Source organism: Zeugodacus cucurbitae, chromosome 6 (assembly GCF_028554725.1).
Source record: "Zeugodacus cucurbitae isolate PBARC_wt_2022May chromosome 6, idZeuCucr1.2, whole genome shotgun sequence".
Taxonomy (NCBI): domain Eukaryota; kingdom Metazoa; phylum Arthropoda; class Insecta; order Diptera; family Tephritidae; genus Zeugodacus; species Zeugodacus cucurbitae.
Genome location: NC_071671.1, coordinates 57,786,793 through 57,812,282, shown reverse-complemented (window position 1 = coordinate 57,812,282; position 25,490 = coordinate 57,786,793). Strand labels below are relative to the sequence as shown.

At 33.2% G+C, this 25,490-nt stretch overlaps 5 protein-coding genes across 8 annotated transcripts; 3 read left to right on the top strand and 2 right to left on the bottom strand.

Moving 5' to 3' along the window:
• The first annotated feature begins 203 nt into the window (after positions 1–203).
• Positions 204–2,460, top strand: LOC105217156 (zinc finger Ran-binding domain-containing protein 2). Its single transcript, XM_011192023.3, has 3 exons — positions 204–569; positions 699–934; positions 1,081–2,460. Exons 1-3 carry the CDS (start codon positions 508–510, stop codon positions 1,881–1,883), a joined length of 1,101 nt encoding a protein of 366 aa, XP_011190325.2. The 5' UTR covers positions 204–507; the 3' UTR covers positions 1,884–2,460.
• A 311-nt stretch (positions 2,461–2,771) lies between these two features.
• On the top strand, positions 2,772–4,671 carry LOC105217154 (cyclin-dependent kinase 9). The gene is made up of 4 exons (XM_011192021.3): positions 2,772–3,174; positions 3,258–3,342; positions 3,411–3,668; positions 3,733–4,671. Exons 1-4 carry the CDS (start codon positions 2,978–2,980, stop codon positions 4,417–4,419), a joined length of 1,227 nt encoding a protein of 408 aa, XP_011190323.1. The 5' UTR covers positions 2,772–2,977; the 3' UTR covers positions 4,420–4,671.
• Positions 4,672–4,757: 86 nt separating this feature from the next.
• LOC105217155 (28S ribosomal protein S15, mitochondrial) lies at positions 4,758–5,833 on the bottom strand. Its single transcript, XM_011192022.3, has 3 exons — positions 5,544–5,833; positions 5,351–5,484; positions 4,758–5,286 (listed from the first exon to the last, which is right to left on the bottom strand). Exons 1-3 carry the CDS (start codon positions 5,750–5,752, stop codon positions 4,811–4,813), a joined length of 819 nt encoding a protein of 272 aa, XP_011190324.2. The 5' UTR covers positions 5,753–5,833; the 3' UTR covers positions 4,758–4,810.
• A 236-nt stretch (positions 5,834–6,069) lies between these two features.
• LOC105217153 (39S ribosomal protein L43, mitochondrial) lies at positions 6,070–6,917 on the top strand. The gene is made up of 3 exons (XM_011192020.3): positions 6,070–6,298; positions 6,364–6,470; positions 6,532–6,917. The coding sequence occupies exons 1-3, from the start codon at positions 6,162–6,164 to the stop codon at positions 6,867–6,869; spliced, it is 582 nt and encodes a 193-aa protein (XP_011190322.1). The 5' UTR covers positions 6,070–6,161; the 3' UTR covers positions 6,870–6,917.
• Positions 6,918–8,253: 1,336 nt separating this feature from the next.
• On the bottom strand, positions 8,254–25,356 carry LOC105217150 (tumor necrosis factor alpha-induced protein 8-like protein). Of its 4 annotated transcripts, none has more exons than XM_054234977.1 (6): positions 24,926–25,356; positions 14,122–14,202; positions 13,280–13,434; positions 12,902–13,039; positions 10,567–10,838; positions 8,254–10,458 (listed from the first exon to the last, which is right to left on the bottom strand). In XM_054234977.1, the coding sequence occupies exons 2-6, from the start codon at positions 14,183–14,185 to the stop codon at positions 10,404–10,406; spliced, it is 684 nt and encodes a 227-aa protein (XP_054090952.1). In that variant the 5' UTR covers positions 14,186–14,202; positions 24,926–25,356; the 3' UTR covers positions 8,254–10,403. The 4 variants fall into 4 exon arrangements, with proteins under 4 accessions (XP_054090952.1, XP_054090953.1, XP_028899275.1 ...); XM_054234978.1 differs by having other exon boundaries at positions 14,122–14,199; XM_029043442.2 differs by having other exon boundaries at positions 8,254–10,838.
• Between the last annotated feature and the right edge of the window lie 134 nt (positions 25,357–25,490).

The window sequence follows — 25,490 nt, the reverse complement described above, 5'->3', positions numbered from 1 at the left end:
AAAAATAAAAATAAATGAATGAAAGTCATTAATTTTTTAATAAAATAACATAAATAGGGGATTTTGGTAAATTAACAAAATAATTGTTTTAATTTCTGTATATTACATTAGTATTAGTACTTAAATATACACATAACAGAACGAATTTTAGATCTTTAAGAAAAATAAAATTTTCAAACTACCCTGTTCCAATCCAAGTTCCATTTGTTCTCCCAAAATGCATTCAAAATATTGGATGTTCTCTGCTGTAATTGAATAAGAAGAAGAGACGTATTAAAAAGAGAAACACGCGAAAATTGTAGAACTTAAAAAATCGATTAGGAAAATTCTGCTATTAATTTCTAATATTAATTCTAATTGCTAGAAAATAAGAGAGTATATAAAAATTATACAATACTTTAAAATTTTAACAAAAAGTTGAATTTAATGCAAATTACGCTGTAGCAGTAAGTTGACGGCAAATAATTGGCCGGAAAAAAGTGGAAAGAAAGCAAAAAAACTGAAAACATGTCAACGAGTGCTGGTACCGGAACAGGAGCTGGCGTTGGTGCCGCTTTCGGTGATAGCGAGTGAGTTGCAGCTAACTGTCGACTGTCTGAGGAGGGTGGTCGAGTGTTGTTCGCAGCAAAATAGCCAATTATTTGTTTTATCATATAACTAAAAATTTCTTCCGACGATTTCTGAAATTTGCCTTACAGAAGCCGTCATGCGAGTTTTGGGCAACGCAGCCCGGAACGGTCAACTGGCGGTGGAGGTTCCGCGTCCAAGAAGAAATTGGGAACTGAAATTGGCAAAGCTGCCGCCGAAAAATCGCGTGGTCTCTTCTCAGCTGAGGATTGGCAATGCAGCAAATGTGCCAATGTAAACTGGGCTCGTCGACAAACTTGCAATATGTGTAATGCACCAAAGTTTAGCGATGTTGAAGAGCGTACTGGTGAGTTACACGTGCGGATTTTATATTCATAAAAGTACAATATGACACAATTGTCTTTTTTGTTTTGACGCTGTGTAGAAATATGTATATCAAATGTTTAGTCCCGTAGTTAGATGAGCTTATGTTAATATATTTTATTTACTTAGGCTATGGTGGTGGCTATAATGATCGTGGAGTGGTCGAATATAAAGATCGCTCGGATTCCGACAGTGATTATGATGAGTTTGGTCGCTTAAAAAAACGCAAAATGAAAGATAATGAAAAATCCAATGACGAAAAGGAATATGACGATACAGACGAAGATGCTCTTGAAGAAGAAGAGGACGAGGAAGACGATGGTGGTGATCTTTCGAAATATGATTTGTGGGGTGATGACGAAATAACACCAGTTACTCTGGTAACACCAGGAGGAGCCGAACAAAACCCTAAATCAAACACAAAATCCTTAGAGCAGCGAAAATCTCGTTCACATAGTCGTTCACGCTCCCGATCAAAGTCTCGGTCTCGCAGTGGTTCACGATCCCAATCGAGATCATCGACTTCTTCCAGTTCAAGCTCTTCATCATCATCGTATACTTCAAGTACCCGCTCAGGTTCCAGCTCTGGTGGTTCACGTTCGGGCAGCCGATCACGAAAATCACGTCAACGCAGTTCGTCCAAAGATCGCAAGACATCACGGTCAAACAGCCTTAAATCAGCACCATCAACACGTAAACGTTCACGAGAGCGCTCCAAGACGCATTCACAAACATCACGAACCTCCTCACATGCGTCTGGGAAAGCCGGACGTATTGTATCTAAGTCAAGATCTCGTTCACGATCATCTTCTCGTTCATCAGAAACTTCAGCAAAGCGTAAACGACGTTCCTCCAAGTCACCAACTCGTTCCAAACAAAGACGTGGCCGCAATCGTTCACGATCTCGTAGCAATTCGAGAAACCGTCACTGAGCGCTTAATATTATACACTATTGACATCTTATAAGCAAAAGATTGAATGCTACAGCATTCCTAAACTACTATGCGTCTTCTATCACAATCTATTCGGATTGAAATTATTTCCGCAGTGGATAGTGGATGTTAGGAACATGAACAGCAGTTGTATATTGAGAAATATATAGACGTTACTAAACAATAATTTTATCAACACAATTTAGATTTTGCACATAGATTTTTTTTATATGTTTGTTCTAAGCTGCTTTGGTTCATACATATTAGCCTGAATTGGTTTTATTCCTAAATATTTTGGTATCTTAAGAGCAATAAAATATGCGTTATAACTAGTGAACATATACCAGTTCTTTAAAGAGTAGCGCAATTCAGCGAAGCTACTTTAATTATTTATGACTTGCAGTTTATATAAATTTAAAATAGTTTCACAAAACTTTTCAGTTCTGGCATATATTAGTTTGCTACTACTTTAATAATATATTCGAAACAACTTCGTATGCAGTAAATTGAAAAGAATAAAATTATATCCAAAGTCTTGTCCATGATATGCAATAAATACTATAATTTGAAAAATTTATTAAGTTTTAGACGAGTTTATTTCAAAGTATAGGGTGTGTGTGTCATAATAAGGAAAAGTTGTATTATTTTTTAATTTTTTGCTTAAATTAATATTAACTCGTATTTGTGGTTATATTAACTATTTATCTTAATAGTTTTATTTTGTTTAATAAGGTTATAAATTATATTAAAAGAACGAAATTTGAATTACATTTGCCAGCTGTTATTTTGTAAACAAAAATAAATTTTGTAAATAAAAATTTTATGTGAATCACCCTATCGTGTTTGAAATATCATTTCGAGTCTCGAATCATATGTTCAGATATGACTGCGCTGTCACTACTGCCAAATACATAAACTGTCAAACAGTAATTACATTCTAAAATAAATTAGCTCGTTGCTAAAACATTATTTATTATTTATTTGTAAAAAAATTGTAAAAGCTTAAAAGTGTGCAGCTTAAAGAAACAGAAAACGGCAAACAATCATAACAATATAAAGAAATTCCTACAACAAGACAAGAGTGGCCATACAGCATGTCCTCTCGTGGACGAGATGAGCACATTCCACATCCGCATTCAATGCAATCGACGCCTGGCGTGACTTCATCTAGTTCCTCGCGTACACTTTCATTGGCGGAGAAACAGAAATACATCGAAGAATATGATTTTCCATATTGTGACGAATCTTCCAAATATGAGAAGGTAGCAAAAATAGGTCAGGGCACATTCGGGTAAGTCTTGTAATCAATATTGATGAACTAATTTCTTTGTGTCTCAGTGTTTGTTAAATGAGTTTTGATTTCACCACTTACAGTGAAGTGTTTAAGGCACGCGAAAAGAAGGGTAACAAAAAATTCGTCGCCATGAAGAAAGTGCTAATGGATAACGAAAAAGAAGGCGTAAGCATTATTTATTATTTTGTAATTATAAATTTTACTAACTTCCATACACATTTGTTAAATTATAGTTTCCTATTACTGCGCTACGTGAAATACGTATATTGCAACTGTTGAAACATGAAAACGTAGTGAATCTAATCGAAATCTGTCGTACCAAAGCGACTGCCAGCAACGGCTACCGTTCAACATTTTATTTGGTCTTTGATTTTTGTGAACACGATTTGGCCGGATTGTTATCCAATATCAATGTTAAATTCAGTCTTGGCGAAATCAAGAAGGTTATGCAGCAACTATTAAACGGTTTATATTATATACATAGCAATAAGGTAATACTTTTATAAATTCGTCAAACAATATATATTAATGGAATATTTTTTATAACATTTTCAGATTCTGCATCGTGACATGAAGGCAGCTAATGTACTTATTACCAAACACGGCGTGTTAAAATTGGCTGATTTTGGTTTGGCGCGTGCGTTTAGCATACCGAAAAATGATGTTAAAAATCGTTATACAAATCGTGTTGTTACATTGTGGTATCGACCACCAGAATTGTTGCTCGGTGATCGTAATTATGGTCCACCTGTAGATATGTGGGGTGCTGGTTGTATAATGGCTGAAATGTGGACACGTTCACCCATTATGCAAGGCAATACTGAACAACAACAACTAACATTCATTTCTCAATTATGCGGTTCATTCACACCGGATGTTTGGGCTGGAGTCGAGGAATTAGAATTATACAAACCCTTAGAATTACCTAAGAATCAGAAGCGTCGTGTCAAGGAACGCTTGCGACCCTATGTTAAGGACCCCAATGGCTGTGATCTACTTGATAAGTTGTTAACACTAGATCCAAAGAAACGTATCGATGCGGACACTGCGCTGAATCACGACTTCTTTTGGACCGATCCAATGCCCAGTGACTTGAGTAAAATGCTTTCGCAGCATTCTCAAAGTATGTTCGAATATTTGGCACAACCGCGTCGCAGCAATCAGATGCGAAATTATCATCAACAAATGGCGACAATGAATCAAAAGCCGCAGGATAACAGTTTGATAGATCGAGTTTGGTAGTTTTTAGTAATTTTAGTATGGTTTCGTCGACTCGCGTTGAATGCCGTAACTACTAATATTTGCACCGCATTTGTGCTACCATGCGTTGTATCCGTGGTGTTTTCTTACTTTTCAATTTAACTCAGATTTACCATTAGGTACATACTTAGTTATAGGTTTATATATTTAAATTAAAATGAAAATTAGTGTGTGTATTTGAATTAAAGGCTGAAGCCGCAGTGTGTATGCGCAAATAAATTTCGTTTATACATATTTGTAAATGGTTATTTTTTCTTTACGAATGCATTCTATATTCCATACGTTCCGAACTAGCACAACACAAGCAACTGCACACAAAATTTAATTAACGAATAATTATTTATTTTATTATATTTAACAATGGCTTTTTTACTTATTCTTTATCTTCGGTTTTTGTATTTTGTTCAGATTTCAGATAATCAAGTTCTCTTTTAAAGTCCGCTATTTGCTCTTCTGTTACCGTGACTGGTATTTCTAAATCTAGCTGCTCTTTGCGCACAAATTCCATTTTCTTGATGGCGTCTTCTAAGAAGGGTATCTTCTGCGCATTTAAAACTTGACGATATTCAGCAAGACGATCCTCCTTGATCTTCTCACAATGCGCATCTGTCAGCTTTTGAAGCGATTCTTTTCTTGTAACCCAATGGAATTCTGTTGGTGGCGGTTTGTAAACTAAATCGAGTTTCTCCAACATCCATTCAAACCTGCGATAGTCCCAACGGCGTAAATATTTCAAGAACTTCTTTCGCTTATCAATTAGTTCTTTTAACGCTACTTTCAATTTGATATTTCTCGGGAATTTATCAAGTTGTTCTTGCATACTACGAATTCTCACAGTCATACGCGCCACTATATAAAGTAAATTATTCATTTAATAAGAATTAATCAATTAAAAAATTTCAAATCATCTTACATTTTGCTTCCATAGAACCATAATCAAGCGGATGTCGTTGCACCTCTTTGATCATCTGCTCGCGCAAATAACGTGAAGTTTCCGCCAAGGGATTATTGTCAAGTTGAAAGAGCGATTGTACGACTGGATCGGCGCTATAAAGTAATTAAATATAATTTATTGCACCGCATGACAACAGTTAATATTAACTTACTCTTGTAGCTCTTTGGAGTTTTTAAAATGCAGCAATAACTCATTTTCTTTAATTGGAGGTAATTTTCCTAAATCGCCACTTTTCTCCGGCTTTGTGCAAGGGATTTTCTCCGGACGTATCCATTTGATTTTCAAATCCGTTTTGAAGGCATAATCTCGTGCCAACTGCCATTGCACGCTGGATGCGCGCAGAATTTTTCCAAAGTTCATTTTATTTTATTTTAAAAATTATGAACAATATCAGAAAGCAAAATAACCTACTAAATTATTTTTACGAAATGTCAACTAAAGGTAGGTTATATCACAACAGGGTTGCTATTAAGTGTTACAAAACTAAAATTTATTAAAATGCATGTATATTATTTTTAAAATGCATTATAAATTATGTGTTTATTTTATTAGAAATTAAATAATTGATTTAGAATTAGGTAGATATAGTTTTATTTCAATTGAATCTATGCAAATAGAGATTTTTTGTACGCATGTTTTTCATCCATCATCGAACCACCCTTTCAACAGCTGTTTATTCCATAACAAATAGGTTAGTTGATTATTCAGTGCAGTTTTTTTATAAGTAATAATTTCGTGCTCCGCAGTTCCTAAGTGTTTTTAAATAAAAATGTCGAATAGTCATTTGTTTCTCAAGTCTGGATTTCCACGTGCACCGCTACAAAATGGTTTAGGTCGCTATGTTTGCCAATTGCAGCGTGTTACATTAAAGTTCTGTAAGAACAATGGATCCAGCCGGGGCATGAGGTACACCTCTTCGTAAATTGCTTTTAATGTTTATATTTTAAAACATGTTTCGCTTACTTTATTAGAGAATTCATTGAAAACCATCTGGTTGACTTTGCCAAAGAGAATCCCGGTGTAGTGGTTTATGTTAAACCACGCCGTCATCGTGGACCGGTACTAGTTGGTGAATATCGTAAGTAAATACAAAAACTGTATGTGTTATGCCCCATTATTAACTTAATTTTCAATTTTAGTAAATGGCGAACGTGAATGGCTTAGCTGTCGCAATGCCACTAAAGATGACATTTCCAAATGGCTTCAACTGTTGAAAACACAGAATGGCAGTTCAAGTTCACTGCGCTTACGTAAAATGTGGCATACCGATATGCCTTCAATACAGGGTCCATGGACGCCTTTTACATTACGCGCACCAGAGGCCAATGTAACAACATACCCCAATGCAGACGCTTCACGTCCGCTCGATGTGGAACCATCGGCCACAGATAAACTGATTGAATTATTTAAAAAACAGCGTCTTGCTGATAAAAGTAAATCCACAGATGAGGTATTGGAAGAAAAACGTGCTGAATAATAATGTAATTAAATAATACAAAAAAATATAGAGTTTAAAGTGTTGAAAATATAAAATTAAAATGTTTAAACTTTTGAAAACCGGCAAAGGTATGTATTGTGTAACTCCATGAAATCCCAAAGTTGGTGTTAATTACTCTGTAATGTTTGTGAAGTGTAAAATGTTTTGTGCCGATATTTTTGTTCTCACAGTAGATTTTTGGTTCGAAAGGAAGGCAAAAAGAGCCTGACCCCTGCGGCCGCACTTAGGCTTTGTTTTTTGGTTAATGTATAAATAGTATAATAATTGAAATACATTTTATATCTAACGATATTTTCAAATTCGCCAAAACACTTGATACTTACTTACATTCTTGCCATTCCATTTAATAAATTGCCTTTTGTGTGGTGTTTAACATAGATTTATTTTCATAATAAACTAAAACTTAAACGGCTTAATAACATACAAAACAAATTCATAGTATTTTTTAACACTAAAACACAAAATTTTAGCTTAAATATAAAACATTTCCAATTAATATATATTTTATGACAATACTACTACATAAACTAAACAGCAATTTGATGTGACTATTATTGCTACTGGATTTTCAAGGAAATGCGATATAACGCTTTCAGTCATTCATCGATGACTACTACAAGTGCAAAAAAAAAACATAAATAAATGCTTGTTATTCCTGTAAACTATTTAAAACATTGATATTTTCATAAACAGTCAATACATATCTATTTTTTATAAATATAAATATTTTATAAATTTCTGCCATAGAACTTAAAATGAATTGAGTAAAAATATATATAAAAATATGCACCATTCATTTTGTACATAGAAAACATAAGAATACAAATTAGAAGATCTTTTAATTTAATTTAGAAAATGTTTGTAAAAAATGTTATAAGATAATTTTCAAATTAATATTTGCGTAAATTTATGCATAAATTGTTGTATAATTTTATAGTGTATTAATGCGTTTAAGTGTTTGTGTGTGTTTGTGTATATGTACGCGTGTACATTATATAATAATCGTTGGTATATCAGTGGGTAAATACGAGTACATTTATTTAAGTCGAGTACATTATTTGAGTACAATAAGTATGTAGCTATTTTGTATATCCAAAAAGAAGAACGGTAAACGATATGTTTGTTACGATTCTTAAAAGAACGTTTTTAGGTTGCTTTCGGATATGGAAACATTTAACGTGCATTTAACGAAAAAACTATATTGATAATAGTTTTCATAAGCTATTTGGAATGTAATGCATTGCTTTTATTTGTCGCACTGCATATACATAGGTAATGCAAATATAGGGTATATTCAAAAACCAGGTCAATTAGTTTGGCTTGTTAGATAATTTTTTTTGTGTGCAAACTATATTTAAGACAATTTTAAAGTAAGAAAATTGAATAATTACATTTGAAGATCGAGTACTTAATAAAAACAGAATTTTTCGTTTAACGGTATATTTTAGTGTTTTGTTAAAAAAAAAATAATAAAATAAAAAAACTGTTAAAAGTCGCGAATTATTGTTAAAAATACAAGTGAAATTTGATAAACGCATTACAAAATACTTAATTTCCTTCATAAATGCATATATTTGTGTTGCAAATTGCGAGCGTTGCAAAATATTTTTGTTATATTTTTTTATCATTTATTTTTATATTTTTTTTATTGCTGCGAAAATGTCTTTGCCAAATGAGCCGTGACTAAAATTCTTTATTTTCAAACGAGATCAATAGTTGATCGGCGCAATCTTCTTTAATTTCATTAATTAAGTACATCAGGCCTTGCGATATTTTAATAAGTGCTTTCAATATATCCAGCTAGTTATTTTTTATATTAATACGTTTCTTTTTTTTCAAATTTAGCATAGTAAATTTTGACTCAAAAGCCACGAGTGTACACTTGACTGTAGCGTTATTTGTAATGTTCGCCGAATTATGTATGTATGTATAACGCCCAAAAGGCGCAGTTCGTTAGCGCAAAATGCTTTAATTTTAGTTAAATATTTGCTTAGTTAACGCATATTTAGTCATTATAGTATAGAAAATACAAAAATTGATATTTTTACTTTGTGTAGTAGTCCTTTTGAAAATACATAGAGTACATATGCACTAGCGCATAGCTTACAAACGTTCATTACATATGTTTCATAGATTAGTTTATAATATTTAGGTTTCAGTTTTAATTTTGCAGTGTTGTTTTAGTTTTTACTACGTTGAAAAAGTCCCTAATGCGCGCTCAGACAATAATTGAGCTTTTGCAGAGTTTTCATTTGCATCTTCATAGTTACCAATACTTGTACATTATGTATGGTGTAGTATAAAAAAATTAGTATTGAAACTAGGTACACGCATGCGTACATTACATTATATACTGTATGTATGTATAGTACATAATTTAGTAAATGTTTTTGTTGTTTTGCTTAGTTTATACCGATTTTTCTTGTCTTTTCTCAATTTGTGTGTGTGCCAACTTTGTAGCGATGTGAATGCATTGCGAAAAATTATTTAGTTTTTAGCTTCTTAAACTTATTTAGATCTTAATCTATAATAATAACAGTACATTTGTTACAACAATCAATACTCGTACAGGACGCCAAATTGTTATTGCAATTCCATTTGCAAGCATGAATAATATTTGCGTTAAATTTGAGTGGTTCACAGTTGTAATAACGAAAGTTATACGAAAAAAAAAACGAAATCAATACGAAGAAAACAATATTATTACATAGCATACGAATATAATTGACGAATTCCGATTTTTTTTTGGTCGCATCAAATTAGTTAGGTTAAATAGTTGATATTCAAGGAATTTCGTTCAACTCAAGATGCAAATATTTTCACTTTGAAGCACATTTTGTAATTTTTTTCAAAAATCAAATCCACGCACTGCCAAATTAAACGCTAATATTATTCATGTTGTACATTTGTGTGTGTTTGTTGTGTTTATATGCTTTCTTTTCAATATGTTCATAATGGTTCAGCACTTGTGCATATTCCTTGTTGTTGTTTTCCTTTTATAATATTTGTTTGTGTTTTTTCTTTTATTTTAATTAATATCACCATAGAAAAATAATCGTTCAAAAATTATTTTTTTTTTGTTTTTGCTTTTTCCATCATTTTGTTTTTTTACTAGCTTATAATAATAAATATTATTATCATTATTATCAATATAGCATTGAATCAATAACGCTGTTAACATTAGTATGCTTAATCAATAGCATCAAAAATCTTTGTATTATCATAACACAATTATCAGCAATGTCATAATCATCGCCATTATAATTTTTTTCATAAATAAATACATATATACATACTACAGCATCACCTATATTGTAACGTTCGCATTATTAGCCAGAATCTTATTTAACATGACGTTCATCATTATTTATTTATTTTTTTACATTTTCTTTTCTTTTATAATATTTAAGACAAGCGTATTCGATAAAAGTGCTGTGAATTATTTTATTGTTATTACATATTATTTTTTGGTTTCTTGTTCCATACTAATGACCTAAATTCCATTTAAGCCTTTCATTTGTGTTCACATCTTCGCTTTTTTCCACCGACTTTAAAGTACTTTGCAGTCCTTTGGGCGAGACAAGACGAGACGAGAGTTGAGTGTAAGCGTGTCATAGTGTGTCCTTAATACGATTTATTTCGTGTGCCTAAGTACTAAAGGCGCACGCTTACTTACATGTCTCCCGTTTCCATGGCAGTATTGATATCGCTGACAATTTTGCCCATTAACTCACGATACTGTGAATTGGGTTTGAAGGCGGTCTCTAAGAGTACGGTATCACCGAAAAAGTCGAAAACCTCATCGATGCGATTCAGTGACTTTTCGGTGAGATGTCGTTGGACAATTGACTTGAGGGCGGCATGCGATTCAGCAATGGACTTTTGCAGATACGGCAGGTCGAAACTGTAATCCACTTCATAGAAGGAAATCACAGAGAGTTGGGTATTCTGAAAGAGTGGGAATATAAAAAAATTAACAATTGTTTGAAAGAATTTTTCTTGTTTATGTACTTTGAGCAAATAAATTGCATTAAATGGTTATGAAATCAATAACGAGAGCATTAACTTTTTAGTACTCTAAAGTTGCAAAGAGAGTATCAGTACATATAACGGTCATAAAATAAACCAGAATTTCTTTATAAACTAAAAAAAAAATTAACTACGTACCATGAAATCGGATAATATCCACACCCATCTCCCATATAAAGGTTATGTCGAAAACAAATAAGGAAAGGCTAAGTTCGGGTGCAACCGAACATTTTATACTCTCGCAATTTACTGCTATATTTTTATTAAGATAAAATACAATTTGACCCATATATTCGGCATAAATCCAATATAATAACGAAAATCCTCATATATAGTATATAGGCTGAGGTAATTCCTGAACCGATTTCACTAATTTTCACCAACATACATTATATCAAAGATTTTGCTCACTTAATTTGGCTAAGATATTTCACATACTAACCGATTTATGAGGTATTAAGCCCATCATATTTTTGAAAAACCTATAATTAGGTATATGGGAGCTAAGGGAAATTATGACCCGATTTTAACCATTTTTGATACTGAGACACACAATTAGAAGATTCTCTCTGAATTACATCGAAATATCTGAGAGATTTACCGATAATTTCTGTCAAAAAATACACTTAGGCACTGAGTACTTTATGTTCGACATCAGGGACTTTGAAAAGTTATAGTCCGATCTCGACAATTTCTTCAAAAGTGATACCACAGCTCAAATACAGTATTTGTGTAAAGTTGTATTGCGCTATCTTCATTGATTCCTTATGTATACATTAGAAAGTGATGGAATTCAAAATTTTATTATATGGAAAGTAGGTGTGGCTGTGAACCGATTTCGCCCATATTCCGACCGGGTCATTAGGGTGTTAAGAAAATATTATAAACCAAATTTCAATGAAATCGTTGTTGTCTACTTTGTTGAGTAGTTTCTGAGATATTGTATTTGACCCATAAGTGAGCGACGCCACGCCCATTTTCCATAAAAAACAATCAGAGTGCAGCTTCTTCCTGCCATTTCTGTAAAATTTAGTGTTTCTAACGTTTTTCGTTAGTGAGATAACACACTTTTAGTAATTGGTGTGTAATGGGGTCCGTAAGGGGAGTGACTGCTGAATTTTTGGTTCATATAGCTTTAGCAGTTTACGAGATATGTACAAAGAACATACTGAGGCGCGGGGCAATGCCCACTTTTCAAAAAATGCAACCAAATATGATCCTTCCTAGCGCGATCTATTTGTGCCAAATTTTAGTTTTTTAACTTTATTTATAGTTTAGTTATGACTCTTATACGTTTTCGGGTGTGGCAATGGTCCGATTACATATGCAATATCAACCTGCTCAGGACGCCAAGGAATATGTGAACCAAGTTTCATTAAGATATCTCAATTTTTATTCAAGTTATCGCTTGCACGGACAGACGGATACACGTCCGGATTTCAACTCTACTTGCCGCTCTGAACATTTCGATATTTATAACACTAGAGTATAATATAGTATATTTCAAAGTGTATTCAACAAAGTGAACTAAGTATTTGACATACCCCCTTTTGACAATAAAATAGTAAACAATACATGTTTTTGTTTACATTACCCCGTCTTTTTTAACTTTAACAATATAATATATATTGATAAAATTGTTTGCAATTTGTCAGTTGGAGCACAAAACCTTAGTAAATTGCTTCCATGAGTTGTTTTGCCTAAGCAGAAAGTATTCGGCATTTTCTTTTATTCATTTAAAAAATATTTTTTTTTTGGTTTGAAATTTGTTTACTTTTGAATTTCAAAATTTGAATTTTTGAATAAATGTATGGGTTAAATCAATGGCAACAAACATGTCACATTCGGGTAAAAAATTGTGATATGTCATATACCTGGTTCACTTTGTTGAATACACTTTGGTATATTTTATGTTTTTCATTACTTTTTTGTTGTCATTACATATTTACTTGCTTATTTATATTAAACTTGATTAAACTCACTTGAAACTTCCGCTTAAAAACTTCCGCATCCTTCAGTTCGTCGGCACTAAATTGATTATTTCGATGTAGGACACCAATTTTGATAACGATTTTTATTATATTCTTTATCAGCTTCTCCGCTTTAGCTTTATTGCCCGTCTGCATTAAATTATATATGAAAAAAAAAATGGATGTAAATACAATTCTACAATTGATAGTTGGTGAATGAAATGAGGCAGCTTTTAATAAGTATGTATAGTACTCGTATAAAGATAGTTAATATGAAAAGTTCTCACAAATTGTAAATATTACTACACTCAATTTTATTTATTCATATAAATGCAAATATATATGTAAGAAGTTAGTGAAATTGATTGTAAGGAGAGGGCGCGCACTTACATGCATTTTACAAAGGCGATATAAATTATCAAGCAGCGATGCGGTTGTGCCGTCAATAAATGTTTTCGCTATATTCTTGGTGGCCATGCGCGAGAGGATCTTCTTCTGGGCACGCAAGCCAATGTCACGCGACTTGAAAGCGCTGTCAGCCATAACTGAAGTAAAGTGAAAAACAAAAACAATGAAAAATAAAAATATAAATAGAAATTATGAATATAAATAAAACTATAAAATTACAATATTGTTGTTATTTCTATAAATATATTGCGATAACAAATATTATTTAAAATGCATTTACAAAACTCACAACTCAACACACTCATATTAAATGCATTTATATATATATATATATATATATATATATGTAACTGCAAAACTACAATAAAAAATATAAAAAAAAATTGAATAAATGAAAAACTATTTTTTAAAATGATTATACACATGCATTCAAAGGAAGGGCGTACGCTGCGCACTACTTTCGATTTGCATGAGAAAATCATTACTTCTAGTTTTTTTTTCATTTTTTTTTGCATTGCAGTCAGGCAAGGCAACTAGACTAACTATCCACTATAATACAATAGAGTATAGAATTGATTTATGCAAACACAAAAACCGTTATAATGAAGAAACTGAATACATTACAAAAGGGCTAAAAGGCACAAAAGGTACCTCACACACAAGCAAACACAAACGTACAAAACTAAATATATGCAAAGGTATTAAGCATTTAAATTGGAAAAATCAAATGAACGAAAGAAAAGCTTTATTTCATATAAATTCATATGCGTTATAAGGTGATGGCTTTGGCTCTGGTTGCTCTTGGTTCACTGCTTGTTGTTTACCTTCTAGATTCCAATAGTCGACGCTCCATAGCAGCAGACATTGACGTAAACCTTCCGCTGCCATATTGCTGTCAAATCCTGCTGCCATTTAGTTGGTTTGTTTATTTTGTATGCAATTTTAAATTGGATAAGAAGAAAAATCGAAAATGCAAGAGATTTTTTTTTCATTTTCAATAATTTGGTGATATACAAACATACATATGTACATTAAGGTGAGGGAGTGCAAGCTTTCTATTTTGGTAAATTATAATAAATGCTCACTGCAGCAGCAGTGTGGGGTCATAACTGTGGAATATTTGTTTATGGTTTATTTATAAAGAAGCTGAAAGCATGATGAAAAAATATAAAATAACTGTTTATTTTTGAAAACTTAGATTTTGGTTTGAGTTCATTTGTTATATAAAGTTTAAAAAATATTTTAAATTAATTAATTAAATTTTATTTAAATATCTGATAATACAGAAGTAATTTTTGGTGTAAAACTCTGAAATTTAACCAAAATTATAATAATTATTGTTCTAAAATAAATAAAGGTTATCGGACATTAATAAAATATTTCCATGAAATATCATACAAACGTTTATTAGCGGCTTTAAAATATAAGTTATGAGACTGCCACGTTCATTTGCTAAAGCTGGGAACTAAAACAACGGACTTACGTGGTTTGTTCAAAAAATAGCGGGAATTGTAAAATTTAACATTTAACGAGTTTGAAGAGTCCAATTATCGGCCTTAAAGGGCCGTAGGCCGTTTTACAAGCATACGAGAAATCGTAGAATGAGCCAAAGGCTAATCCAAAACTCGAGTTTGAGAAGTCTTTCGACGATTGGAAGCTGACATAAGTGGCTAATAACGATGGGGAAAATTTTTTGGGTATATAGTTTTATTTTTTAGAAACATTTGAGATGTTGACGTCAAAGTTAGACATGGCTGAGGGACTCATATGACAAAAAATTAGTTCTTTCAGAGGAGATATTGGTAGAGTGATACATATACAGCGGCTACGCAGGCTAGGTCATGTTGTTCGAATGGTACCTGCTGGTGGAAGCCGAGGAAGTGGAAGACCTCTACTCAGCTGGAAGGACCAGGTGAAGAAGGACCTGGCTTCGCTTGGTATTACCAATCGGCGCCAAACTGCCAAAATGAGGAATAAATGGCTCGGTGTTGTGGACTCGGCTATATTCGCGCGAGGGTTGTCTAAGCCAGTCAAGAAGAAGAATATACATATTATAGATGTCTCAGATCTTTGTTAAAAGCATCTTTAGTTTTAGGAAATAATTTCAGTTTATTATGGAGCGAGATTGAGCAATATTTGAAGAAACCGTTGCTTGAAAGAATTTTTGAAACTAATATAATTAATTTTATTGAGAACCAGACTGGGTCGCACTTGAAAACCGTACAACAGCATAACATCAGGAACACCTTACAATGGAATGGGCTCAAATATTATAATTGAATAGTAAGCTAATCTAAAGGAGACTACGATGTTCAAACCCTTCTCTGAAAGTATCCAAGCAAGTCAAATGACAATAAAAATCATATTTATTACAATACATATTTACTTAAAGTCCAGTTGAAGGCTAGCCCACGCTAAAAAATTATCGTTGGCGATTTGAAAGCATGCGTGAGGACTAAACCAAAAAGTCATTGGCGACAATTGGAGTTTTAGTCGCACTAGCATTAACTAAACATATACTCATATGTCATCCTTTTAGAAACACACGCATATTTGTACACGATTTTCCGTTGTATATGTACTACATATACCGTTGGTCGTATTTTTAAATCTCAATGGCGTGCTAAGAATACATTAACGCTAGTCTAGGTGCGTGTGTCTATTTATGTGCAAGTATTTCATGTGCACTATTTGCGGCGAGGACCTCCCTCAACTAAGTGAGTTCAGCTATTGCTCATAGGACGGAGTACATGCTCTGTATTTGCCACATGCCGCACTAAGTTATATTTTGATGGCTGCAATGCTTTACAATTATTCTATTTGTGTATACTCGTGTACTGGCTGTCGACAAATTAAAAATTAAGTTGAAAGGCACAAGCACCTTTTACCTTGACATGGCTGTTGTCTGGCGTATACTATAATTTTCCAACAAACACGAATCCTTGCGAGGCTCACGCAAAGATTGTAGTGCCAAATGAAATACTGTTGGATCGGTGGTGTCATGAAATGCCGAATCATTTTGCCAGAAATAGTATGATATGGTCGTAAATGGTAGGAGTCAAACTGGTAATGTCAGAATGAAAAAGTATGAGGTCATCCATAGCTACCATCAAAAGAGTAGAGATCGACTACGAAAGATCCAGCTAAATTTTTGGAACGCAGCAGGTATTCATATAAAAGACAGAATCCAAACTATCCATACAAATCAGTTCATCATTAATTTTCAAATACAGATAATGTGAGGATCTGAGATCTGGATCTCGTCGCTAAAAATCAGATCCGTTGAATACGAAGAATGCGGAAGCAATTCGAAGTAATTTTGTCATATTTTTAATTTATTTCAGAAACGATTTATTGTATTGATTCGCATACCATTCCGATATCATTAGAGCTCATTCTTTTGGACAACCACTTAAGTCTACGGAACTGAAACGGACACGTATATTTATTGGACCAAGGACTGTCAACTTGGTAGAATTTGGTAAAATTATTTGCAGCTTTTTTTCTGTCTCTATAAAAACAACAGGGTTTATGGAAGTCACGCATCAAGAATATGAATATCAGAGATACATGTGCCTCGACAGGCGTATGCAGTTATTACCTGTCATGGAAATTCACAAACTAGCATTCAAATTAAAATATACAATGCCTATTAATCGCATATTTCATGGCTGTGCTGTTCGGATAAAGCATAAGCCCACAAACAAGTGTACACAAAAAGGCTAAACGTTAATTGAATTTTCGTCTCAACAAAATTGAAATACAACATAAAAGCGATAATAATTTACCATTAGGAAAAATTGGCACTTGCGCCTCGTTAAAACACAATAATGTTTTCCGCTAATGATTTATCACCGAAACCATGAAAGAGTTACGTTTTTATCTATGTTGTTCGGAGATGTTCGATAAAATTTTATCTAATCTATTGTTTTTGTTTCTGTGTAATTATGAATCAAGCGTACTTAGTGGGAACAAATATTACATATGGATAGATACCTATGTATGTAAAACGAGCCATTTGATGTCTAATTACAACAATGCAAATAAATTCACACTCGATGGAAATTAATAATTATGTGGTGATTAGTTCGTTTACAGTTAGATTACACATGTAAATAAGGGGGAGAAATAATAACGGTACATACATCGCACAATAGAATAATATAAAAAGAAGTCACTTGTTTGTTCTGTGGCCTTTGTCGAAGCCATGTAGGTCGGTTCAAAACCGTATTACTAAAGTATTTCGTTGTGTTTCGACGGGACTGACTGGTGCAATAGATCCCAATTTGTATATCTATTTTATCTGCTGGTAGTTATCAAATCCTGTGATCTATCTTTTATTTTGAAACTATCTCTTCATTATCGACTGAACGGCTTTTAATTGGGTCACCATATCTTTGTTGTTATTTTAACTATTTTCCAGCCCTGCTGAAACGGAAAGAATAAGCCTAGTTGTCGTCGAGGTCGTCGAGAGAAAGGGGTGTTAGATGAGTTGGGTTCGTTGGGCATGCAAAGAGGTGACTATTGTCATGCGGGGACTCAAGTTAAGTACCGATGGCTGTGGATAGGACTTGACGGTGTTATTTTTCTCAAAATTTTCAAGGTATCAGTGATAAGATAATGCTGCTGTTGAGAAATGTAGGAGAGGTGAACTTTATTCGTATATAAATACGGGTCCAAGAATCTTTTTAGTGTGATATTCTGATTAAAAGAAATACAACAACATATGATGCGGTTAAAATTAAATAGGCTGTACTGTAAAGGAAAATCATAAATGCTTCTTTGCCAGCAGTTATACACGTGTTTGAGCAATAAAGAAAACACACACAAACCAGAGAACGTACAAATACATATGCGTACCAGCTTAAGAAATGGCAATAATGGAATTGTTTATGCCCAAATGCACATACACACATGACCGATTGTGAATGAATGGCGCTGCAAAAGAGCTAAAACAACAATGCCTAAATTGTCTTGACGACAGGTGGTCTTACGTATGAGCACACATGTACATGCATCACCTGCTGCCAACAACAAAAAATAAAAACAAAAAAAAAAAATACAGATTCATTCACCGGTCCATCAGAGGAAGTTGACCTGCTTCGAATAAAATATGTTTCTTTCGAGTATGATGATGTGCCAGGCGTGCATTCCATTTAGAAAATCGCATATTTCAGTTCTATTCCAAAATACAAGTACCACACATGCGCAAACACAGCGCCAACCTGCTTGGGAAACATCTGTTTTCTTTTCGGTGTTCTCTGCGCGCGCTCAGCCGGTTTAAATACTTAAGTGTGTCTTTTAAATTTGTATCTGTGTCTGTGCGGCCGGCTGTAGAAGTCTTCAGCTGCTGGTTCACTTGCAGTTTGTTGTTGCTGTAGATTCTTTGCTTTTGTTTTTATAATGTTAAATGTAAGACGGTAGTCTGAGCTGACAGCGAAAAGTATGTGCGAGATTTCATAATGTATGCCACAGTAAGATACTACTTTGTAAACACAAGCAACAGAAATCGGCTTTAGCTATGACAAGTTCGACTAGTTTGCCAGGGGTCAGTGCTTCGCTCAGGTAAGCAGTTATGCGAAAGCTATTTGCATAAGTCTGGCTAATGTGTTTATTTGCTTATTTTCTTGATTGAATAATTAATATTAATAATATTCACATAAGAACTAAACAATAGATACAAATTGAATGGGGGGAAGAAGTGAAGGAGTTGAAAAGAGCATAAAGTGGCGCTAATTTATTACGGACATTACAAAAAATGAAAAAAAAAAAAAAATTTAATATATTTTTTATTTGAGAAAAGGCTTTTTAGGCTTATATAATGGGTGGTTCAGAAGCATTTTGTGCTTATTCAAATGTGATTTTAACAGAGACGACGCTTTCACATTGAGAGTAATGCAACATATATGATCTGAAGATTGAAAAAGTCATAATAGACACTCCAGAAACTAATATTTTTTAATTTCTTAGAAGAAATCTACATATGAACCACCCTGCATGTAGATTTGCATCCACATAGCAACTAACGACATCTATGCACCTGTTTAATGTGCGATTCTTACTGCTGGCAGTTATAAAGCATGTAAACGAATCAACTTTCGCGCCACAAACTGGTATGGGAGCGCAATGTGTTGCTATGGTCACCGCAGCAATAAACTTTTCCAATTCAACTTTCTTTAAGTTATTAACGCCAAGTGAAGTAAGTGAACTTTTTTAATTGTCGCTTAGCCGCTTAAGCTACATACTGTTCACTAACCAGCGTTGTTAAGCAAGTTGGAAAAGTTGCAATCTCGATATAGAGTTCCCTTTGTGTGTGCAGTTACATTGAAATTAATTAAATAATGTGCGGCTTACAATAAAAATAAGTGTTCCTCTTTCTAGTTAAATTTTCGAATATTTTTAAGACAGAAAGGAGACAACGAAAATTCATTATTTATGTCTATCTATTATCAAAAACGTGGAAACATAATGAAAGTAAAGATATATCTATTAAATTTAAGCAGGGTTTCAAAATCAAAATACATTTCTATTCTAAAGAGATTCTACAAGTCAGGTCTAAATTCGCCAGAGTCACTTGAATTTTCATGAATTTGCATATTATTACACGAAATATGCAAATCTTCAACCAGAGAGCTTCAGAGCTGTCAGAAATCAGCAATGACCTTGATAAGAGAGAAAATCAAAGAAGATGTATCCAGGAAGGAGCAGGATACTTGGGTGTAGGTGGAGTTTGAATAGAATATAATAATAATTAATAGGTAAGCATTGTGACCTATGGTCCCATTAGCCCCAGCACCCTGATGAATTCTATAATATCACTGGCAGTAAGGAAGTCCTCAGTTGTGATGGTATGTCCCAAAATTCTGCTCCTGCTTTTGTGTAGTGCTACACATTCTAGTAGTAGGTGTAAGGGAGTTTCAGCCTCCATGTCACAGAAGCGGCAGTTTTGCGATATGACCAAGCTCAGATTGTGTAGGTGTTTCCTGAACTTATAGTGGCCGGTGTATAGTCCCACGAGTACCCTTAGTTTGCTTCTTGGGAATATTATTAGGCTTTTGGTGTTGGAGCCTCCCAATAGGCATTATGAGTGGCGTAATCCTCCGTCCTGAACATCTCCCGGAATGAATGAGGACCCACTGCCAAAAAAGGTTCTGGGGCAGGAGTTTTGTTGCTGCAGCCGTTCGAGCTAATTCTTCCGTAAACTTGTTCCCTGCTATCCCTTTATGTCAGAGGAGCACCTGGAGGGGACTCGTTATCTGTTTAAGGATTTTCTAATCGGCCTTATTATTCAAAATTGCCTGTTGTTTTCAGTATAGTTGTGATTAATGTAATCCGACTATATTGCCTGTCAAGATCAAGTTAATTAAAGATTTCCTGACACTAGGAAATTGTTAACGCAACAGTAACAACCATATCCAAAATAGCTTTCAGAGATTTGAAAGTGGATACATTTTAACGGCTCATTTCGGTTACACACGCTTAGGAGGTGTTTATAGAGTTATTTTGTGATTCAATTTTGACTGCCTATCAAAATATATTCATTATCTGAATGAATTCTTTAAAAACAACTCACTTGTCGTATCTAAAGAACGCAATAACACACAAATTTGTACACTTAGGGGAAATTTAAAAACACATAAATATGTATGTATGTGCGCCTCTATTTTGTAAGGCAATTGCATGTACGAGTACTCCACATTTGATACATGAATCATATTCAGCTGCGACGATGGCAATATTTACTAATATTTATAATGTCCACTGGAGTGACTCGTACAAAGAGCAAACGCTCGCATTCCAATTAAGTGTCGACAAATACATATAATATTAATTGTAGCGCACTGTAAGAGCGAAGAGGCGTGTGAGGGACAGGAAAATGTACAAGTACCGTCAGCAGACCAAAAGTAATCAAATTGTAACGACACAAGGCACTTTCGGAGGAAACATATGTACACTAAACAACAACAAAATTTATAATAAATTTTAAATTGATAACGAGTGATAAAGCAAATCATCACGTATTTCCATAGTAAATGCTTTATGAGTCAGTGCAAAGCTTGCTTGCTGTCGAGAAACTTTTTCACAGACAATCAGACGTGCACCGTTGATTTATTGCAGTGGATTAAAATTGTGTGCACAATTTCAACAGCGAATTAGTTGAGATGGCGTTATTGCACATGCACAAACATACATACATATGTACATATGTACATATTTATATATATATTGTACATAATGCTTGTTGACAGTGCCGGTCGGTCAGCGCACGACATCAACTTGATTTGTTAAGCTTTTGTTTGGTTTGTACGAGCACTGACACTGGGTGGCACTTATCAACATTGGTACTTATTTAAAAAAGCTTATCAATTAACAAATAGACTGTGATAAATTTATTGTTTAAATTCTGTGGAAATACAAGTGTGTGCTGGTATTAAATTTGAAATATATTTTTTTTTTTTTACAAATTAATACTTTTACTAATGTTTATATGAATTGTGAAATACTTATAATTAATAGTCATTTTGCAAAATAATGCATTTCGCAGAAAATTTCAAAATTTATTGAATTCAATTTCATATTTCAAAAACATATTTACACAGCCTGGCATCCAATTAGACAGACACTAATTATTGAACTCTGTAATAAAGTAGCTCATAACTATTTTATTTGACTATGTACACTTTTGTGACTTTATTAAATTACACTAATGCACAGGTTAATTATTTTTCCTTCATACTTAAGTCTTGCTTTTGGCATTTAGATCTAGATATACATAAATATAAACAATTTCATTTCAGCTATTCAGTTAGTTTTAGGAAGCAGTGGAAATAAATTGGTTATACAGATATCAATATAAATAAGAAGATATGCAATAACAAATGAAATTAAATATATGTATGTATCTATAACCGTGAATCAGGTATTCTAAACTGTAATATTAGCTACATACTTCGATAAAAGTAATGCAAGATTATACAGTCATATAAAAGAATCACAAAATTCATTCTAGTATAACGAAATTGCATGACACCTTATTGAGATTCCGTTGAAAAAAATTACTGATTGCGGACAGCACCGGATGATCTGTCAATATGACTGTTAGTGTCAGCTGTCAGTCTCTGTTTTTAAATACAAAACAAATAATTATTTCTAAAACAAGTAAATAAATAAGAGGCAGTTTATTTAGAGGTACATGCCACGTACAACTGAGAGAATCTCTACAAATTGCGTATATAAATAAATATGTAGACATACGAAGGCAACTACTTTTTCATTCATACGCCAGCATTCGTACATGCATAATTTACTCATGTTGTTGTTAAAGTGATTTATTTTAGTTGCTTATATTTTAGCTGCTGTTGTACAAGCTGGAAAAACGCATATTTTAGTTGAATGAATAGCGCACTTCCTGTAAATTTATGCAGCTACCTGCATGGAAGTGGCTATGAACATGTTGCCTACATATTTATGCAAGTACATAGCATTCACATATTAGTTGCATATAGACTGCAGCTCAGCTGGATGCCACCCACCACGTCAATAGGCTGTAGTAGCGCAGTAAATATTTTTAACTGCACATCTTAAAGTGACTTTGAACACGTGTTCGTAATCGCCTGTTTACATTTTTCGTGAAAATCAAATACAAGTTGAAGTTATGGCTGCAGGTATTTTCAAACAATGTTAAAATTACACGAAAAACTCTGTTGTAAAATTAAGTTGTAAAGGAAATAATATAAGACGTAATAACGTAATGATATATGTAGAAAACGTCATATTTTACGTTAGTAGAAAACACTACAAAATTTGTTCAAATATTATTTTTTTTTTGTATTTTTTTTCAAAATATTTAGTTAATAAATTTTATAGAATTTAAAAAAATCGATTCTCAATACAATATGTCCAACAAACGTACGTACTGTACAACGTATGTACAACAATATTATATAGTCCAAACAAAACAGCTGACAAATGCAGTAGAGAACATAGTCCGTAAATAAATTAAATCAACAGACTAGCTAACGGCATAAAGATTAATTATATTTATTATTTGAATGTGTGCATACAATATTACGAACACTAACAAGAACTTTGAACATTTGTTGACATGTCCAAACAATCGATTTGCTTGAATTCATATGGATGAATTGTAGCTTCAAATAAAAGAAAAAAGCACCTACAAATACAAACATATGTACAGAGCAAATGAGCAAATGTGCGCGCCAAATGCCGCAAACGTACGTTGGACATACGGAAATTGAGCGGCGGGGCACATTGGGTTTTTTGTGGCTATTAACTGTAGGCATATGACAGCATAATGGAAACAAGTGTTTGGACATAACGACTACTCTATGGCTGTGCCTATGTATTAAGTCGCTGACACAATAACAAAAGCCTTCTGCTCGTTTGTAAGCAAAGAACAGAGTATTATTTGTTTGAGCCAACTAAATAAGACACTCGTAGCTAAATGTAATGAATGCAAAACCAATGAAAAAAAGCACACTTCAAAGTAGCGGTAAGAGAATCCTCATTAAAACCGGAAATTACTGCCGGTTGCAAATATGGTTGTGGTAATGAAGTAATAATGTGTTGCAGGTTAAAAAACGTAGAGCTAGTGTGCTGCGCACTTAAGTAGTAGCATATAAACTTTCCAAAATATTAGATTTTTTTTTAGAAAATGTTTCTGTCTCTCCATTTACACACTTTACTAAATTCAAAAGTATCATTTGGTTCGAAATTATTATGGCTGGAAATGGAGTTACTTTTTATGGCAAGCTAAATGCTTAACTCCTTGAGAATGCTAATGACAGAACTTCTATATATGATATGATATTGAAATTAACTTGTGCGTGCCACTTGCTTTGTAACTTTGGATTTGAGTACTTAAATTAATGGACTGCAAAGAAATAATGTGAGCATAAAGGTTAATATGTATGTTTACGTATTGGAAAGAAGTTCAAACATTTTCTGTAGGAATAAACAAACGAAATAACGGACATTATTATATTATCGATAAATTGCACCAGTTTTCAGACCAATAATAATATTTGTATAAAGAAATTATAATAACTTTTGGTTAATCAAATATTTCATTAACAGAAGTAGGCATAGGTAAATATGAGTTAAATAAATACTGTACAGTCCGAAACAGCAGGAAGCGCAGATATTAAACTCTGATAAGTATAGACAAACTGTATAGAGAATAAATGTTTGCAACGCTAGGCAATTGGTAAAATATTATTAATGTTCGTTTCATGCATTGAGCATACGCAAATATAGGCATATTGTGGCGGAAGTTTCATTTCACCGTTCGTGACTTTGCATGCTTAACAACACCCCACGGTTATTTCATTCACAATCAAGTTCTAGGATTGTTTATTTGCTGGTCTATGATGGTTACATTTCTTGATTGAAGGGTGCGTTTCGTCCGTTTAACAATGCTCAAGGATAACAGGCGTTTAATGTGGGTTATCATTAAAATGTGTTTGTGTTGTACGTATGTCTGAGTGTGTACGCAAGCCAAGAAATAAGTTACTTAAATTAATTTGTATATTATTGATTGACAATTGAAGTAGCAGCTGCACCTATCCACTACAAATTCATTTGATATAAACTTTTATTTACACCTACCTTGTACACTTCTTGGATTGCTATGCTGAAATACAATTAATCAGGCGTAGTCCTCAGTGTATGCCGCCAATACTTGTGTTGCTATATTCTATATTCCACCAAGCAACGCTATTGAATATTGTTTGCAAAAACTCTTAGTATTTTTGTAGTTAATTTATTTTAAATCAGTCGCATAAGAAATTCACTTGAAACTTTGAATCGTCACTACGTTTTCATGCCTTTGTTACACTTTTATCTGGTTTCGCGTTACGTTCATATATATAAATGTTTTTTTTTTTAGTTAGTTATCACAAATGCACGTCATTAGAACTTGAAATTTAATTTATTATCTTTAATTTTGTTTTACTTTATTTTTTATACACTACATCGCCCGACGCAATTTCCAAACAACCAATCGCTCAAAGAAATAGAATTGAATTGAAAAGAAAATACTCAAAACGACATTAGAGTGCAATTGTCAACAAAATTCTTCAGAGTTGCACAGAGTGTAGTATCTTTTCTAATAAATAAATTTATTTGCAACAAAAAATTAATTACTAAAATTTATTTTTATAGTTCAGAAGAG